At 36.5% G+C, this 19,081-nt stretch overlaps 1 protein-coding gene and 1 pseudogene across 2 annotated transcripts in view; one reads left to right on the forward strand and one right to left on the reverse strand.

Moving 5' to 3' along the window:
* Positions 1 to 15,237, reverse strand: part of LOC105537896 — a 48,476-nt pseudogene extending 33,239 nt beyond the window's left edge. The window contains exons 1-3 of the transcript XR_001005792.1: positions 15,219 to 15,237; positions 14,792 to 15,018; positions 7,669 to 7,680 (exon numbers count right to left, since the gene is read on the reverse strand). The product of XR_001005792.1 is annotated as an interferon alpha-6-like (transcript). The remainder of the gene's footprint in view (positions 1 to 7,668; positions 7,681 to 14,791; positions 15,019 to 15,218) is intronic.
* On the forward strand, positions 967 to 6,541 carry KLHL9 (kelch-like family member 9). Its single transcript, XM_011977586.1, has 2 exons — positions 967 to 1,268; positions 1,706 to 6,541. Exon 2 carries the CDS (start codon positions 1,710 to 1,712, stop codon positions 3,357 to 3,359), a length of 1,650 nt encoding a protein of 549 aa, XP_011832976.1. The 5' UTR covers positions 967 to 1,268; positions 1,706 to 1,709; the 3' UTR covers positions 3,360 to 6,541.
* Positions 15,238 to 19,081: the final 3,844 nt, after the last annotated feature.

Here is a 19,081-nt window from a genome sequence, read left to right on the forward strand (position 1 = left end):
ACACGCATAAAGAACTAGAAGGACTTAAAAGACATAAACTTCAAAATTTGGAAAATGGAAGAAATTGTGTCAAAGTATACATTGATTTGTATGTCAAAATTTAAATTTACCACTAATTAAAGAAATGTAAGTTAATAAAATACTCATAAAGGGAAAAGTCAGCAGAAGGGAAAGGCACAAACATTGCTCATGATAATATTTTGGAAATACTGTCTTGGATCAGCATTTTACTAAATATTATCCATACCAGGGCTAAAATTTTGCTACCAGATTCTGTAAATTTACTACAGATTCTATAAAGCAAAGGAGGATAAGAAGGTACATATTCAGGAACAAACAATGGGCAAAGGAAACTATAGTATGTTATTGAAAAATTATGTAGCCATTTTTAAAACTGTGGAAAACAAAGGCATTTCAAGCCAAAAATTTAGACTATATCATTTATATAATAAAGTAACAATCTAGTAGAGACAAATATTTTACCTTTGAAATTATAACAAATTTGAAAATACGAACCAAAATTGTAACTAAGGTATCTATTACATAATGTGGGATAACAATTATTGTTTTGTAGAGGAAAAAAAAAATTAAGCATCCAGGTTTCCTCTCAATTTATACAAAAGCCGCGTTTCACTGTTATTCAAAAAAACAGAAGCTAGGAAGTGCAAAGTTTTAAAAAATTTATGCATTTGGGGAACGTAAGAGCTCAGATATGTGAAAAACTTACATCAAACGTGCAGCATAATATACGTGCACACATTCTGTCCTATTTCGTCCCACATACAATGCAGATCTAAGGAGCCGGACTGGCGCCCACCCCAGACAGCTCCTCTTCCTCAACCCCCGCCCTCCCCGCCTCCCGCACACTTCCTCCCGCTTCCCCACCCCCACACGCCCGCCCACTGACGAGCTCTGGAGGCCGCGCAGCCGCAGTAGCCGCTACGGCCGCTCCCACCCCGCGGGATCCTGGGAGTACGCTTTTCCGGAAAGAGCGGCTCGGCGTCGGGGCTAGGCCGGTATTCTAGGCCCAAGCCCAGTGCCAGGCCTGTGTTCCAGGTCCTTGTTCAAAGACAGGTCGCTGGCCGCTGCGACACTGTAGGTACAGCGGAGGGCGCAGCGGGCCGTTCGCTGAGGTGCCCGGACCCGCCGCCGAGCGGGCGGTGGAGCCACAGTACGTGGCGGCGCCTCTTCGTTGCCCGAAGCGGAACTGCTGAAGGAGCGGCAGCGCAGGCCGGACGAGGTGAACCGGGTCATTTAACCGCCTTCAGGTGATGAATCATCTGTCTAATAATCAGATTTGAGGTCCACAGCCCTTTGTGGTCCTGCTACAGGGCGATTTTCAGTGGATGACTGACTGGTGTGGCCTGAGGGGTCCAGCAGTGGCTGCCTTCCCTTGATAAGGAAACGAGCTTTCTGTTCTTTGTGGACACCTCGTTGCCTGTAAAACATTCCGGTTATAACTTCTTTCTCCGGCTTGCATCTCTGTGCAAGAGGAAAGCTTTCACATGAAAGTGTCCCTTGGTAACGGCGAAATGGGCGTCTCTGCCCATTTGCAGCCTTGTAAGGCAGGAACCACACGCTTTTTTACCAGCAATACACACAGTTCGGTGGTACTGCAAGGCTTTGATCAGCTTAGAATAGAAGGATTGCTTTGTGATGTGACTCTGGTACCAGGTGATGGAGATGAAATCTTCCCTGTTCACAGAGCTATGATGGCGTCTGCTAGTGATTATTTCAAAGCTATGTTCACAGGTGGAATGAAAGAACAAGATCTGATGTGCATTAAGCTTCATGGGGTGAACAAGGTTGGTCTGAAGAAAATCATTGATTTTATTTATACTGCAAAACTTTCTCTTAATATGGACAATCTTCAGGACACACTTGAAGCTGCTAGCTTTTTACAAATATTACCCGTTTTGGATTTCTGTAAAGTATTTCTTATATCAGGAGTCTCTTTAGATAACTGTGTTGAGGTTGGACGAATTGCTAACACCTACAATCTTATAGAAGTGGATAAATATGTTAATAATTTCATCCTGAAGAACTTTCCTGCTTTATTGAGTACTGGGGAGTTTCTAAAACTCCCTTTTGAACGGCTTGCCTTTGTGCTTTCCAGTAATAGTCTTAAGCACTGTACCGAACTCGAACTCTTTAAGGCAGCCTGTCGCTGGCTAAGGTTGGAAGACCCTCGGATGGATTATGCTGCAAAATTAATGAAGAATATTCGATTCCCACTGATGACACCACAGGATCTCATCAATTACGTGCAGACAGTAGATTTCATGAGAACAGACAATACCTGCGTGAATTTGCTTTTGGAAGCCAGCAATTACCAAATGATGCCATATATGCAGCCAGTGATGCAGTCAGATAGAACTGCCATTCGATCTGACTCCACTCACTTGGTTACATTAGGAGGAGTTTTGAGGCAGCAGCTGGTTGTCAGTAAAGAATTACGGATGTATGATGAAAGGGCACAAGAATGGAGATCTTTAGCCCCGATGGATGCTCCCCGTTACCAGCATGGTATTGCTGTCATTGGAAACTTTCTTTATGTAGTTGGTGGCCAAAGTAATTATGATACAAAAGGAAAAACTGCTGTTGATACAGTTTTCAGATTTGATCCTCGGTATAATAAATGGATGCAGGTTGCATCATTGAATGAAAAGCGTACATTCTTTCACTTGAGTGCCCTCAAAGGACATTTGTATGCAGTTGGTGGGCGCAGTGCAGCTGGTGAACTGGCCACAGTAGAATGTTACAACCCAAGAATGAATGAGTGGAGCTATGTTGCAAAAATGAGTGAACCCCACTATGGCCATGCTGGAACAGTATATGGAGGCTTAATGTATATTTCAGGAGGAATTACCCATGACACTTTCCAAAATGAGCTTATGTGTTTTGACCCAGATACAGATAAGTGGATGCAAAAGGCTCCAATGACTACAGTCAGAGGTCTGCATTGCATGTGTACGGTTGGAGATAAGCTCTATGTCATTGGCGGCAATCACTTCAGAGGAACAAGTGATTATGATGATGTTCTAAGCTGTGAATACTATTCACCAACCCTTGACCAGTGGACCCCAATTGCCGCCATGTTAAGAGGCCAAAGTGATGTTGGAGTTGCCGTCTTTGAAAATAAAATCTACGTTGTTGGTGGATATTCTTGGAATAATCGTTGTATGGTAGAAATTGTCCAGAAATATGACCCAGAAAAAGATGAGTGGCATAAAGTTTTTGATCTTCCAGAGTCACTTGGTGGCATTCGAGCTTGTACACTCACAGTTTTTCCACCTGAAGAAAACCCTGGGTCACCTTCTAGAGAATCACCTCTTTCAGCACCTTCAGATCATTCTTAGGTCTAAGGTATAACACCTTTGCGGTACATCATGGGTGATCTAATACTTCTCCTTCAGTTGTATCTTCTTACAGTGATTGGTACAGTTATTAGATATAAAGGTAACTGATGTTATTCGTCTTGTTTGGCTTTTAGTATGTTCATCAAGTGACTAACAAATGCATTCTGAAGATGTATTTAACATAGCTAGCTGTTTTAACAAATGAGAAAAAAAGATGTAGAAAAATGTTTAGATGTCTTTTTGTGATGTTATATAAAATTGTAGATGACTGTGGTAAATGTGTAATTATGTCCATTATGCTTCAAAGTCGAGTTTTCATCTTTGACTCCAAAATGTCAGAGGGAGGTCACTGTAACCTAAAATTAACAAAAGGTTGCCCAGTATTAATATTAGTTACCTCCCTCTTTTCATAGTTTTTGATATGTCTGTCAACTTACTCGATTGTGTGGTTGCATTCGGAATATTTGAAGTTTCTTACGTAGACAGAAATAATAAAAATATTAATTAGGAAAAAACAGTATAGCACCAAACCAGTATTTGGTATCTCTCTCTAGAGTGAGCAAGAGAGGGAGAAAGGAGAAAAAAATACACAATACAAACATACATGCCTCCGCACATCACATACATACATATGTATACACACACATAATTTAAAAATTGATTGGCACTTCAACTATGCTGAAATTGTTTTTAAATTGAAGTTTCTTTCTTCCACAAAGCAACCGTTTCTATTCAAATGGGAATTCAATACCAGAGAATAAATGTTTATATAGTCATATTGAATTTAGATAGATGAGGGCTACAGCATACTAAATCAACAACCAAATTTGTCATGTGTCTAAACCATTACTTCATATGAAGCTTACGTTACTTTTTTCTACTTGTATAGTTTCTGTAGAGTACTTTTACACAGATTGGTAAAGTTCAAGTTTCAGAGAATTGTTTTTGTGCAGAAAATTTAGGTTCTTTTTTCCACCTTTTTTGGTCAGTAAAACTTAATGAAGAAAGCAAAGAAAAAAATATTCTGAACAAAGCTATAGAGTTTTAAGTTCAGCCTCCCAACTTAGTCATCCTAACATGATTATTTTGCGATTTGGGGTGATTGCCCTGGTGGTGTTCCAGTCCATGTGCATCCTGAGCTGTGTGAGCTGCCTCAAGGCTATGATCTGAGCAAGCAGGAGATACATTTTCTTTTGCATCAAGTGAGGAAAAATGTGCTTTTGGCCATGTCTCAAGGACAGGACCAACTTCAGATTCCCTAAGAAGCCAGCTACAGAGCCTCTGGAACACTATGGTCTTACGAGCAGTACTAATAGCAACCTCCAGCCTCTTCAATACCAAGGGTATCCCTACTGGTTGAGAACCACATGATAGTTTTTAATGGGACTTTTATCAGCAAATGGAGTTACAGGAATTCTCTGTAATGATTCTGAAGAGGTACTTGCCTGTAATAATTGCCTACCTGAAGAAAAAAATTTTATATATACATATGTGTATGTACACACACACACAAACACCCCTATACTTGGAAGATTGTCAGAGTGTAAATCAGGAACAACTTTATTGACAATCCCATAATAAAACTCAGGAACCAAGGCAAAATGAATTGGCTTCTAGGGGTCTGAACCTTACTGCCCATACAAGTGTTGATTCATTTTAATGCTTTTTATGATTTCTGCATTGGCAGAAATGTTCATATTTTATATTTTTTTAATGACTCAGTTTTTTATTACTAAAAATAGCACATTTGAGTACATTTGAAAAATACAGAAATTAGAAATTAACTTTATCGAATAAGCAAGAAGTGCATCCTAATCCTTTCTTGATTATTAATGAGGTTGAATATTTGTGTATTATGGATAGCTGTGTGTCTTTGATCAAATATTCCTGTCCTTTTGCCCTTCTGTTACCTGTTGGAGTTGCTTTGTTTTTCGTATCAAGTTATAGGATCTCTTTATATAATAAATGTAATTTAACTTGCATTTGCTTGCATTTATTTCTTCCCTCAATCTATTGTAGTTTTACAATGGCAACGCTGTTGATTTTTGAGATCAAATTTGTCTTTTTCTTTTTTTTTTTTTTGAGACAGGGTCTCACTCTGTTGTCCAGTTTGGAGTGCAGTGGCACGATCTGTGCTCACTGAAACCTCTGCCTCCCATGTTCAGGCGGTTCTCCTACCTCAGCCTCCCGAGTAGCTGGGATTATAGGCATGTACCACCATGCCCGGCTAATTTTGTATTTTTAGTAGAGATGGGATTAGGGATAAATTTGATATGGTTTATTTTTTATGTAGTATTTCAGTGCTTATTCTGACCTACCAAGGTGGTACTGCCCTGCTTCTATTTTGTACAAGCTTTTCCTTTTATTGAAAAAAAGTACTTTTTATTACGTCTTATGTCTGACCCTGGTGCTTCCTATTGAAATAAGTATTGCTTTACCAGGTAAACTGCTCTATCTATATCCCCTACCTCCAGCTTCACACACCCTGCCTCTCATTCGTTTACTTTCCCATATTCTGTAGTTGACAGTTCTCTTGGTATCATGCAGGTAGCTGACTAATGCTATGCTAATACAGGTTGAGCAGCCCTAATCCAAAAATCCAAAATGCTCCAAAATGTAAAACTTTTTGAGGGCTAACAGGATGCCACAAGTAGGAAATTCCACACCAGACCTCATGTGACAGGTTATACTCAAAACACAGTGAAGACTTCTTTGTTTCATGCACAACATTATTAAGCCTATTATATGTAATTACCTTCAGACTATGTGTATAAAACATATGTGATATATAACTGAAGTTTTAAGTAATATTGTTTAGACTTGGGTCCCTCCCCCAGGATAACGTCATGTACATGCAAATATTCCAAAATCCAAAACACTTCTAGTCCCAAGCATTTCAGATAAGGGATATTCAACTTGTACTGCTCATTAAACCTGGAGTTCGTTATAGAGAGAAATTTTAGGTGGTTGAAATGATTAAGTAGAAAGAGATTTATTTTCATAAGCTGGTAATTTTTTAAAGAAAGTTCAGACTGGAAAAATATTTAGAGGATAAAAACTAAAAGCACATAAAGCACTCTTAACATTTCTTGTTTTAGTTTTTCTGGTAAGCAAAAATTAACATTTGCTAGCTTTTTTGGTATGTCTATTATAAGAAGTACAGGAAAATAAAAGCAAACAAAAAGTATCAGTGATTCCACATGCTGAAGATAATTTCTATTAATACTGAGTATATTATATATGTATACATACATATGTGCAGGCATTTGTCAAATATTTTTCAAATATGCCAGACCTTAGGCCAAAAGCTGGATAATGAAAACAAATCTACCTTCCAAAGACACAGACTCCTATTATGACTTTATCTTATTTTTTAAAAGCTGTATATATTAAAAAATGGTAAGGTGTTTTTTTTCTAATTATCAAATGCACATGTATTTAGAAAAACAGATTCCATTTTTACTCAGATAAATCCAGACTTAAATTTCTTTCCCACTTGCTAATGTAGTTGGCCTGCAAAGCAAACACATTTCACTCATGTTCAGATTTTTGTAATCAAAGTTATTTTGTTCTCACTATAAAGGCAGTAAACTCCTACAGGACATTTTTAAACTACATAAATGTACCATAAAGAGAATTAAAATCAATGTGCCAGCCCCAGCTCAACTGATTATAAACAATTGCTGAAAGATCGTGGGGTAAGTTTAACTCTCTAAAACTTCAGCTTTGTCATACATCTATCAGGTTGGGTGTGGTCAATAATAATTATATTTATATCAGATTTGTAAGGAAATAATATAAAGCAATTAGCATAAGATATGCACAGAAGCAGTCAGTGAATGATAGTTGTTACTAACAAAGTTGGGATTTTATAATTTTTGGCTTTTGCTTCATCTTAATGATTTTCAGACTATTTGAAAGTGTTCAGTGTCTATACTAAATATTTCATTCCATGAACATGCCATATTATTCCGTTTCCTTATGTGTAGATATTTAAATGTCTACCATAAATTTTCACCATAATAAAGCAAGATGTAATATTCTTACATAAAACTTTGCCCATATCTACTATCCTATGATAAATGTTAAGTAAAATCTGAATCATATAGTGTTAACTTTTTTAGGGCCTTAAAACGTATTTCCAGGATTATACCAATATGCATTTTTAGCGGAACTGTGTTCAGTAACTATTTCAAAGGAAATCTTTGCAGTTCTAGTTATTTTACTGTTTGGATTTACATATTTTTAATTACTAGTTACAATTGCTTGTTTATTGAGCATGTGTGTTTTTCATACATAAATCATTTGCTCCTGTCTTTTGCTTTAATTGTCCTCTTTGCTATAAATACTTTTTTATACTCTATAGTTTTTTATTCAAGTTAATGTGATCAAATATGTTCATCTCTTTTGTATGTTGACCTTTTGGTGGTATTTTTGTTTTTTTAATTTGGTGTGTGTGTGTAGTGGTGGTGGTTATTACATAGTACTGATGTGGTATTACTTGTTCTTGATCCTATAGCTCTATAGCTTTGTGATTATTAGTTCTTGACATGTTAGGGTGGCATCTACTTCTTGTCTCCTGTTCAAGTAGCTTTTCTTTCTAGTTAAAATGAGGATGAGTTTTTCCTTAAAATTAATAAAATTTCATTTTTATATTAAGATTAATCATTCACTTTTTTTTTTTTTTGAGATGGAGTCTCACTATGTTGACCAGGCTGGTCTTCAACTCCTAGCCTCCAGTCATCCTCCTATTTCGGCCTCCCAAAGGGCTAGAATTACAGGCGTGAGCCACTGCACCTGGCTATATTAAAATTAATCTTTATTCTCTTATTTACAGAAAGGATTTGCCCACTTGTTTTCTGTGAGCCAAAAAAACAGTTTTTTTCCTTTGTAACATAGCAGAATTAGTGGGTTTTTTTGGGTCATTTTTTAATGGTTTCTGGAATAATTTTTTTTTATCATTAGGTAGTATAATTATCCCAGTATTTTATGTTGTTATTATTGATACAACTTTCTACCAAACTTTTGGCATAAAATCTAATGTATTTTTTCAAATTATCCAATTTTTCCATAACCACTTTTTGAGTATCAGCAATTCAGTAGAATTGCTGAATTTTTATGCTTTTAAAAAAATCATATAAAATCTTATAGGCAATCAATTTAGAGTATTTTTCTTCACTTCCAATGATCTTTTTTCAAGTTGAGTCTTTGAATATACGTGTGTGTGTGTGTGTGTGTGTGTGTGTGTGTGTTTGTATTTCTGCTTTGAATGGAATTTTGTTATGTTCTGAACTCTTGGTAGAAGTAGGAAATATGTGGTTTTAGCATAATGGTTTTCTGTCTACCGACACTCATTGATTCTTCAGTTTTTTGGGTCAATTCTCATATTTTCACCTGAAGTAACCATTATCTGCATATTATAAAAGCCAATTTCATATTGTTTAATATGAAACATTAAAGCATGGTTCATACTTCCAGCAAAATTATAGTAGTGACCAAGGAATTGTGTCTTATGTGTAATTTTAATAGGGGTAATTCTAGTTTTAGAATTCCTTTGTTACAGGGAAATATCCTTGATCTTGTTCATGAAGTTCCTCATTAATTAGGAGTCTTAAAAAATTAGGGTTGTATATCTTCATTACAAAGTGATTTCTGTACCAGCTGATCCAAATTTTTCTTAGTACCATCGATGGGTTGAAGGAAAGGCTATTTCTTGGCTATGTGAACAGTGTATCATTACCCATTTCTTCATTTATTTAGTAAAATTTGTTGAGATGACAATTTAATTTTTCTCATGTCAAATACTGAAGAAGAGTCTGTTTTTAAATTGTTTTCAACTTGGATTAGAAAGCACTTTTATATATCGATGAGTGCATTGTGAATTGGTATACAGTTTAGAATGCAATTTGGCAAAAGTAGTAAAATGATCTTTCAAGTTTCATGCCTTTTGGACAGTAAGCATATTTCTAGAATTAATAAGTGACAGAAAATAAGCCAGAAATAGTCATCTCAGCATGATACTACTATTTGCTTCCTAATATGACCACACTAGACCTTCCATTAAAATGTTTTTAAATGGATTTTTAAAGATTCTTCCCACCTTAATTTTGATACTTTTATCTACATCCTCTAGTATTCAATTGTTGAGCATATATTTGAATGACTGGATGATGATTAGAATAAAAGACTTAGATATCCATTAAGGATGACTGAACACATAACAGAACTGTTGAATTGTGTACATGAGCCAGATGCACTAGTACACAGAATAGGTAGTTCCTCTGTAACAGTCTCAGAGCGGCTGCTTTCCAGGGGCTAATGTTATTTTGCCATCTACTGGTTGAAATTAAAAGTCTTTGTTTAGCTAGATTACAGAAAATATATCTCCTTATAACAGTAATAACAAAACCCAGAAATTTTTATAGCACATGTGGAAGTTCAAAGTGGGCAGCTTATATAAATTATATAAGTGAATATTAAAAACCTTTGGTAATTTTTTGGTGTATGGTAGATCAAAGAGAAGAATTTTTTTATATTACTTAAAAATACAGATTTAAATAGCTATGACCTTTATTTTATTTATAAATTCATATACATTGAATTTTAAAATCTGCAACATTTCATCTGGATTCTAAGCATTCATACCCACTACTTGCTTTTTCCTTTGAGTGGATTCCCTATATCATTTTTATTTTTAGTTTTTAGCAGACAGCCTCATCACAAAGACGTGTAGAATAAATCTTTTCAACAGCAGAAAGGATGTAATATGCATTATATCCAGTTATAAGTAAATATGACAACCTCATTTAAGAAATTTTTATATTGGTTTGCTCGTGTGGGTATGAGGATCAAATCATTACTGCCATAGCCACATAATTTTCACCCGGCCAGCCAGAGACAAATATACATATGCATATATATGTGTTTGATGTAAAATAGCTTTTGGACCAGCTGATCCAAATTTTTCTTAGTGCCATCCATGGGCTCAAAGAAAGCCTATTTCTTGACTATGTGAAGAGTAAGAATGGCATCAACTACCCATTTCCTTATTCTCCATGTTATTGTCTCAGAACAAAATATTCTTATACACCAAGCATTTTTCCCTCAAGATGGATGTGTATAACAGGTGATCTCTTAATAGTGCCTCCTGAAGGATATCGAGAGTGCACATATCTTTTCTACATAGAACTGAAGGAGCAAGATTCAATTTCATGCAATCTTAGCTCAAGATGTGCATAAAGCTGTTGACAGCAACCAAGTAACCTAAACTTCAGAAGTTTTGTTGTCTAGAGCGCCTTCTCCAATTGTAAGTCCAAAGAGTATGTCTAGCTCTTTACTGGTCCATCTTCAAAAAGGCTATTACAATACAGCCTTACAATCTCTTATAATGGAAGTTTATCATTCTTTGCTCATTTCACCCAAGTGCCAGTCAACAGAGTACATGTTTGTGTGTGGTGGGGAGGGGAGGCAGGTCTAACTTCTACTGATTCAAACAGCTTCGTCTTACTTAAGGAGTATACTTTATCACTTAGAAGTCAAAAAATTCTTCCAGCCAGGAATTAGTGATCCATTAGAACTTATTTCTAATTCATGTTAAATCATGAACCAAAACATACTCAATATAAAAACCTAATTTGAGTCAGTGTAATATTTATTTCTTCATACTTCATTTCTACATACAAAGCAGTGTTTACTTCAATTATTTATTACTCTCTCCATCCTTCTCCAGATAAGAAAATTACAGATTTCACAAAACCTTTCATATATGTATATACATATACTTGAAAGCATCAGTTAACTCAAAGATTAAGGAAAAAGAGTTTTTGTTTTGCTTTTGTTGTTGTTTTTGTTGTTGTTGTTGCTGTTTGTTTTTTGAGATGGAGTTTCACTCTTGTCACCCAGACTGGAGTGTAGTGGCGTGATCTCGGCTCACTGCAATCTCCACCTCCCCGGTTCAAGCGATTCTCCTGCCTCAGCCTCCGGAGTAGCTGGCATTACAGGCGCCTGCCACCACCCCTGGCTAATTTTTGTATTTTTAGTAGAGACGGAGTTTCACCATGTTAGCCAGGCTGGTCTCAAACTACTGACCTCAGATGATCCACCCGCCTGGGCCTCCCACAGTGATTACAGGCGTGAGCCGCCGCCCCCAGCCAGAAAAAGTTTTCTAATTTTCAAGGCTGACTCTACATTAATAATCCCTCCCATGCCCTGGACTAGCTGTACTTTATCCTTCAAGGGGAATAAGTTATGGATTCCGTTGGTATGTCTATTTTGTTCACTTCTTGGGCTGCAATATCGACATTTCCCATTCACCGTTACCACTTACCTAGTAGATAGTCTAGCCACTTACAACAGGTTCATGACTACCATTTGGGAATGCCTCTATGAGACCAAGGAGATCCATTGAAACTCAGCCCCCAAATCCAATGTCACTTTCCTTTTGACATCTGTAGTTTTATCATCTATCATAACTATGCCTACTCATTATCTGTAAAATACTCTTTCTACATTAAGGGATACTCTCACATTATGAATTCTAGTTGTGGTTGTTTTAAAATATATTCACAGATTTTCTCATATTCTTTTCTTTCCTCCTTTGACTTATGTGTTGGATGCAGTGATTCCCATCTAATGAATACAATGAAACAATGGTGTTTAAATTATAGACTAGGTCATAAAAAATTGTGCACTTCCTCCATGTTTATCTCTTATCACTTCCTCCAGTACAGGCCAACTGCCATGTTGTGAGCACATACCACATAGCTCCATGGGGAGGCCCAAATGACTGTGATGAAGAGCTGAGACTCCCTATCAGTGGCCATGTGAGTGACCCATGTTAGAAACAGATCTGCCAGCCCAAATAGAGCCTTCAGACAACTGCAGCCCCAGCTGGCATCTTGACTGCAACTCATGAGAGATTCTAAGCCCACCGAAGCTGCTCTTGAATTATTGATTCACAAAAACTGTTAGGTAATAAATGTGTGTTGTTTTAAACCACTGAGTTTTTGATTAATTAATTATGCATCAATGGAAAACCAAATCACCAATGCAGGCAAGATAATGTACATTTCAAGCCTCCCTTGTAGATAGGACATGGGCACCAAGAAAGACTTGCCAATCTGGAGCACCTGCATGAGCTTTTGATCCTAAAGTGTCCACAAGAAGATATAGGCTCTGCATGGTGTTTCTGTATTTGTTGGCTGAGTTGTTGACTTTCTATGGTGGAAAGTTCAGGTTTTAGGAAAATAAATGGCATCAGAGCATGGAAGTTCTTTCTAGTTCTTACTAGAGCAGCATCATCAACCGTGGGTTTTTATATCTGGACAGTTCTCTGGTTTAATTTTTGATATTTTTGTCTGGAGGCTTAGTCTACAGCTTGTTTCTATGGCATCCCAAAAATTCAGCAAGCATCTTAACACCTCTGTTTAGTCATCAGTCTTACATTCAGCTTTACTCTTTACTACAACCTAATAAATACCTTCCAAACCTGTTACCTATCTCAATGGGTACAATAACTATGCCCTAATGGGTCCACTTCCCACCTTTCTAACCAGTATGTGCAAGCAAACCCCAACCCAGTTTTCAAAGGGCAGCTGTAAGAGTTTTCTAATATGTATTTGTTGACATCAATTCACTGCTTAAAACATCTCGATATTTCTAATTATCATTTCTGTGAATCATACTCCCATAATTGCTTACAAAGCCTTTTACAATGCAACACCTGCTTCCTATTCTAACTTCTGCTTTCTCCCTCCCTCCCTTCACCCTCTGGCCACTACATATTCACATCTGCTGTTCCTGTTTCTGACCCTTTGAACATCCCACATTTACTTGGTTAACTCCCACAGGTCCTTGAGATGCCAGCTTAGCAGTTACTTCTCCTGGATGCTTTCCCTGACAGAAACAAGTCCTACATGCTTCCAGAATCTGGTACTTTCCCTGTCACAGTCATTAGCATTACTTTAATTAAATGCTCACTTGCCCACATCCCACCAGACTGGAAACTCTGTCATTCCCTGACAGCAGAGAATGTGTCTACTTTTTTTCATTGTAACTGGCACCATCCACAGAGCCAGCAAATAAAAGGTATTTGCTACTTATTTGAAGTTTCAAGGTGGATGATTGTGTATTTCACTTTAGTTTCTAGTTCATGTAACCGCTGAAACTGAATCAACAGTCATCAGATATGACTTCTCTAAGAAAGCATAAGTAAAACTGAATTCACTTCAGCTGGTATAATCTGTTATAGTGAATTGTTCATCTCCTTCATGGCCCTAGGATTCCTACCTACCTACTTATTGTTTAGAACTGTCTTCTCAGGAAGAGTGCTCCACTAAAGAAAGTCAAGTCTTTATTTAACTTACCAATACATTCACAATGACAAGTAAATTGCCTGGAGCAGAGATATTTAAAACGATTTATGAATAAATGGAATTAATGTTCCTTTTGGATTTGAAAGCAGATTAAAGGTTTAAGGGCACTTTGTATCTCTTTGAGGGTTTGAGTAAGACCTGACTTTTACTGTAAAGATTTAAGTACCCTCTCCATCCCCATCAAACAAAAGAAACCAGAAGGCAAAGCTGACTGTATTTATAAACAATAAATTTTGAATATACAGCAATTATCATTGGATACATTTTAATTATTACGAGCTAAAAATGTAATTTCTCCCTATTCAAAAGTACAATTTTGCCAGGTGCAGTGGCTCATGCCTGCAACCCCAATATTTGGGAAGCTAAGGTGAGTGGATTAACTTGAGGTCAGGAATTTGAGACCAGCCTGGCCAACATGGCAAAAACCCATCTCTACTAAAAATACAAAAATTAGCTGGGCATGGTGGTGCATGCCTATAATCCCAGCTACTTGGAAAGCTGAGGCATGAGAATCACTTGAACTTGGGAGGAGGAGGTTGCAGTGAGCCGAGATTCTGCCACTGCACTCCAGCCTGGGTGACAGAGTGAGACTCTGTCAAAAACAAACAAACAAAAAAGTACAATTTCTTCTTATTGTTGAAACACAATCTTACAAAAATGACTCAATACATTGAAAAATGAAGCAGAAAGTCTTTGAATTGAAAGAATATTTACAAACTTGAAGCCACATAATCAGTAGATGAGACCCAATTGACTGATATTGGGTCTAAATATAAGTTTCCTTTCCAACCTCCTGGGAGTTCTGATGAGCCTATTAACACAGAAAAGGCATTTATTGATTTTCCTTTCTTAATTTGCAGTCTGACAATGTCCCAGGCACAACAGATGTGTTCTTTCTTTCTCACATAGAGACTGATTCCTTGTGAATACTCCTTCATAGCCAGGCTGGAATTCTCCTGCTCAAGGTCTCTTTGATTTCCTGCACCCAAACAGGTCTCCAGAAATTCTAGCTACTGATCAAGCCCAGTAAAGAATTTCAGTTCTTTGTGCTGAAAACACTGGAGATCTGCTGGATCATCTGCTGGATCATCTCATGAAGAACATTGGTGGCCTGAGCCTTTTGGAATTTGGTGCCATGCAGCTGCTCCAGGGGAAAATTGAAAACATTCTTGTTCTTCAGACAGGAAGAAAAGAAAGATTCTCCCAGTTTGGTGCAGAACTTTGAAGGTCACCTATTTATGGCAGCCCATGGCTCTGGGCTAGGCCACAGCTAAGGGTGCAGAGAACTGCAGAATATCATCCTCAGTGTCACTAGGGAAGAGTTTGGCAGGGTCATTGGTGGGATGCAGCTGGCTAGGTCATTTGAGTCTTTACCCGCCTGTCTCAGCACTTCCTTGTTGTGAGATTCTTACATAACCAGATTAGGATTTTCAGTTTTTGTACTTATCTCAACTTTATTTCCACTTTGTTCACCTCTTCTATTTACGGGTCTCAGATAATGTCATGACCTCAACACTTCTTTTGTATTATGACAATGGAAATTAAACACACTCAGAAAATGGCAGAACTCTCAATCTAATAGGATATACCCATCCAAATGAGACTCAATGTTGAAATAAAAGCCTATCTGAGTCTCAATCTATGTCTCTTTTAAAATTCTAATAATGGTACTTAGAGGTCTCATCTTGGACATTTTTACTTCTTAAACTGCACTGAAATACATGTTTCCTCACTTCTCTGCGTTTCCCTTTTAATGAACTAATACACTAGATTTGATTTCTTCCACCTTTCTTTACAAGAGCCACAGCTCATAATCTGTAGATAACGGTGGCATAAAACTTGAAAACCCAGGGTTAAGTCATCCAGTTGTCTTTATTCTGTCACTAAAAATGTCTTACTGCATATATGTGACAGACAATAGGCTTGGTAATTTGGATTAAGAGATAAGTAAAACAGGATGATAACTACCCTCCATGGATTCAAAGAATGGCATTTAAGACATGATTGTGATTAATTAAACACTAGCATGCTCAGTGCAGCCAAGAGGACGAACTAAAAGCTAATAAAGAGGGAAATTGGGAGGCAGCAGAAACTGCCACTTTCTGACAAAATCTGTGGCTCCTAGGAGCTTAAACAACATCAGGTTTTCGTTTCCTTTTCTGCAAAATTGAGACAATTTTAATAGTTGTCACATAGGAAATTGAAAAGATTAAATAAAGTTTGCAAATTACTGGCTGAGACTCTGAACATGGTAAATGATAGTTACCTTTAATTTCAATGTAATAAATAACATAATCCTGTGTATAGTCCACATTTCACCAAATCCAGACAAGAGAAGTTTTGATTGCAGCTCCCCTAACATTCCTGAGGTCTAACACATTGATGTCCCAAACTCTAGGAAAGGGGACTGTCTGTAAAACTGTGAAGGAGTAGAGCCCAGGTTTCCATTGTCAGAGTAGTGCCTTGCACAGAAGAAAAATTGTACAGCCCCCGTGAAGCTTGTTCCAGGGAACCAGTGTCTCAGCAAGTTGTGACAGAAAACGGCTGCTCTGTGAATAGTATAAATAAATAAAATAATCCCTTTACTCAGATTCAGTTAGTTTCAAATCACCATTGATGATTATTTTTAGGCCCAAGTAAAAAATATTTTGTAAACCATTTTCCCAGTCTACAACTCTTTAATTCAACCCTAAAAGAAAAAGGTGATTTGAAACTAACTGAATATAGTATTATATAGTTACCTATAGATATATACAGAATATACACTTACATATTTATACATATTTAAATACATATAAATAAGTAAATATTGTAATCAGTATATATGTTATAATTCTATATAAGGTATATATTGAAGTATATACATTAAAATATACAAATGTATACATATTTTTGTACATTATATTTACATATGGATTTTAAAATGTACAAAAACATATATAAGATATATAAATATATATTCTTTTTTTTTTTTTGAGGCAAAGTCTCACTCTTTTGTTCAGGCTGGAGTGCAGTAGTGCTGTCATACCTCACTACATCCTCAAACTCCTGGGCCCAAGTGATCCTCCCACCTTGTCATCCCAAATAGCTGAGACTACAGGTGTGAACTACCACCTGGCTAATGTTTTGTTTTTTGGTAGAGATGGTGTCTCCTGTTGACCAGGCTGGTAAATCCTGGCTGCAAGCAATCCTCCTGCCTTGGTCATCTAAAGTGCTGGCATTATAGATTTGAGCCACCACACCAGGCCTATATATTCTTTATGTATATTTAAAAACATATGCTTAAATTATGTATACTTTTGTATTTAATAATATACAAATTTAATATATTTTAATATATTAAGTATAATTTAATAAGCATATATTAAATTATATGATATTGTCAAAGTGTATATAGTACTTAAAGCTGTATATACTTAAGTATACATAATTATATTTACACATATTAAATACAAAATACATAATCTAAAAATGTAATATATATTAATATAAGTATATAAACTTATGTTACATAAAATTTAAGTGTATATAAGCATATATATACACACATATATTTCTGGAGGGAGGGGGATTGGAAATGGGACTATCTTGATTTTCAGCCATGGAAAACCACAATACTAAATTGAAAAAGCAAAAAAGAATATAGTCATGTATAAAGAATGAAAACATTTCCAGGCAAAAAATTTGGCCAAGGACTCAAATTGCAAAATCTTGGTTTATCTACCTAAAGTGGCATTCTGAATACTACATTCCATATTTTGGAAATCAAACTGAAATGGACACTACTATCACATGTAAAATGGATGGTGATAACAAGGTCATTCATATTTTCTGTGTGTGATGAGAACATAGAAATAATTACAGGATAAGGATAGGTAACTATCACGTCTAAGACACACCAAAAAATGAAAGGCTGAAGTCAAACTTTGCTCCAATTCTATGCTCACTTTTGCCAAATTACTTCCCACCTGTGCAAACACTTTTTTTTCCAACTCTTTTTCTTTAGTTCTATCCAGGTATTGCCCATCATGTCAGCTCTGTTTCTCAAAGCAAGTGGGTAAAATTAACACAGCAGTAAACTCTGCTGGCCTACAACATAAAAGGTATCAAACAGCAGGCAAGTCAAGTGACTCAGAGCCTTTTCACATCTCAGTCCTCCTACTCTAATGCGCTGGACTCTCCTCGCTTCTCCAGAAGCGCTGCCATTTTCTCCTTTAGTCCCTCTAGTGAGCCCTTCTAGATGTGGTCTCCCTGAGCTCTGAGACTTAGCTTATTGGTTTCATTCTTATTTAGCTCATGTCTCTAGCCTTGTCATGACTTAGTCTTACTTAGGCTTGTGCCAAACAGAAATCTAAAGCCTTATGGATATTTGAACAAAAGGGTAGACATATGCTGAGCTTTTCAAGGAGCTACTTATTAATATATTACTAGGGTGAACAGCGTTTTACAAGTACATTTAAGTTTATGAAGATACATTCTCAAGAAGACAAAACTAGTATATAACATATGTAAGTAAATTGAGGCCTTTCTTAATCATAATGCAGCATACTAGGCATAAGCAAATGAAGGAGAGGAAAAGGAGATGAAAAGAAGGACAATGCCATGCTTTAGGCGGGACTGTACTTAGAAAATATTGATCAGACTCTAGAAATCAGCTTTAGTTTTTATGGCCAGAAATATTCCAGAAAGCATGTAAGAGCTGAGGATTGAGAGTCTAATTTTCTGGATTCCAGCTGTGGCTCCACAACTCAATAGCTCCCTGTGCTTCTGGGTTTTTCTTTTGTAAATGGGGAAAATAGTGCAACCTATCACTATCTGCTTTGGTTACTGATACCTCTAGCGACTAAATAGGGCTGGGTACATAGTAAATTTTCAATAAATATGAAAAATGAGGGTATTCCTTATTAGATAAAATTAGGGTAGATTTTGTCAGTGCTAAGAACAATATCTGATTGATAAGAAACACTAAACAATTTAGCTACTTACTATTCTTTTTATTAATGTTATTTTTAGTATCTTTATTAAGTTTAAGGAAGTTTCCTTTGACATCATCTATTCCCTTTCTTCTTATTAATATTAAAGCCATGACAAGAAAAATGTTGATCTTCTGAGTTTATTTACCAGTGCAAAAATTAATTATTAGGGGTGCAAACAAATGGTAGATATTACAATGGCTTATGACCCTTCAAAGCTCCCCTCTAACAAAACCTTATCTCTTAGTACTTATGTTCTTTCATTGGATTTTCTTGTGTATCACATGAAGATCATTGACACCAGGGGAGAACTTGATGCAATTACACTTGTCCATTCTTCAGAGAGAATATTGTGCTTTCACAAATTTGCCTTTTT

This window comes from Mandrillus leucophaeus, unplaced genomic scaffold (assembly GCF_000951045.1).
Source record: "Mandrillus leucophaeus isolate KB7577 unplaced genomic scaffold, Mleu.le_1.0 Scaffold1802, whole genome shotgun sequence".
Lineage (NCBI taxonomy): Eukaryota > Metazoa > Chordata > Mammalia > Primates > Cercopithecidae > Mandrillus > Mandrillus leucophaeus.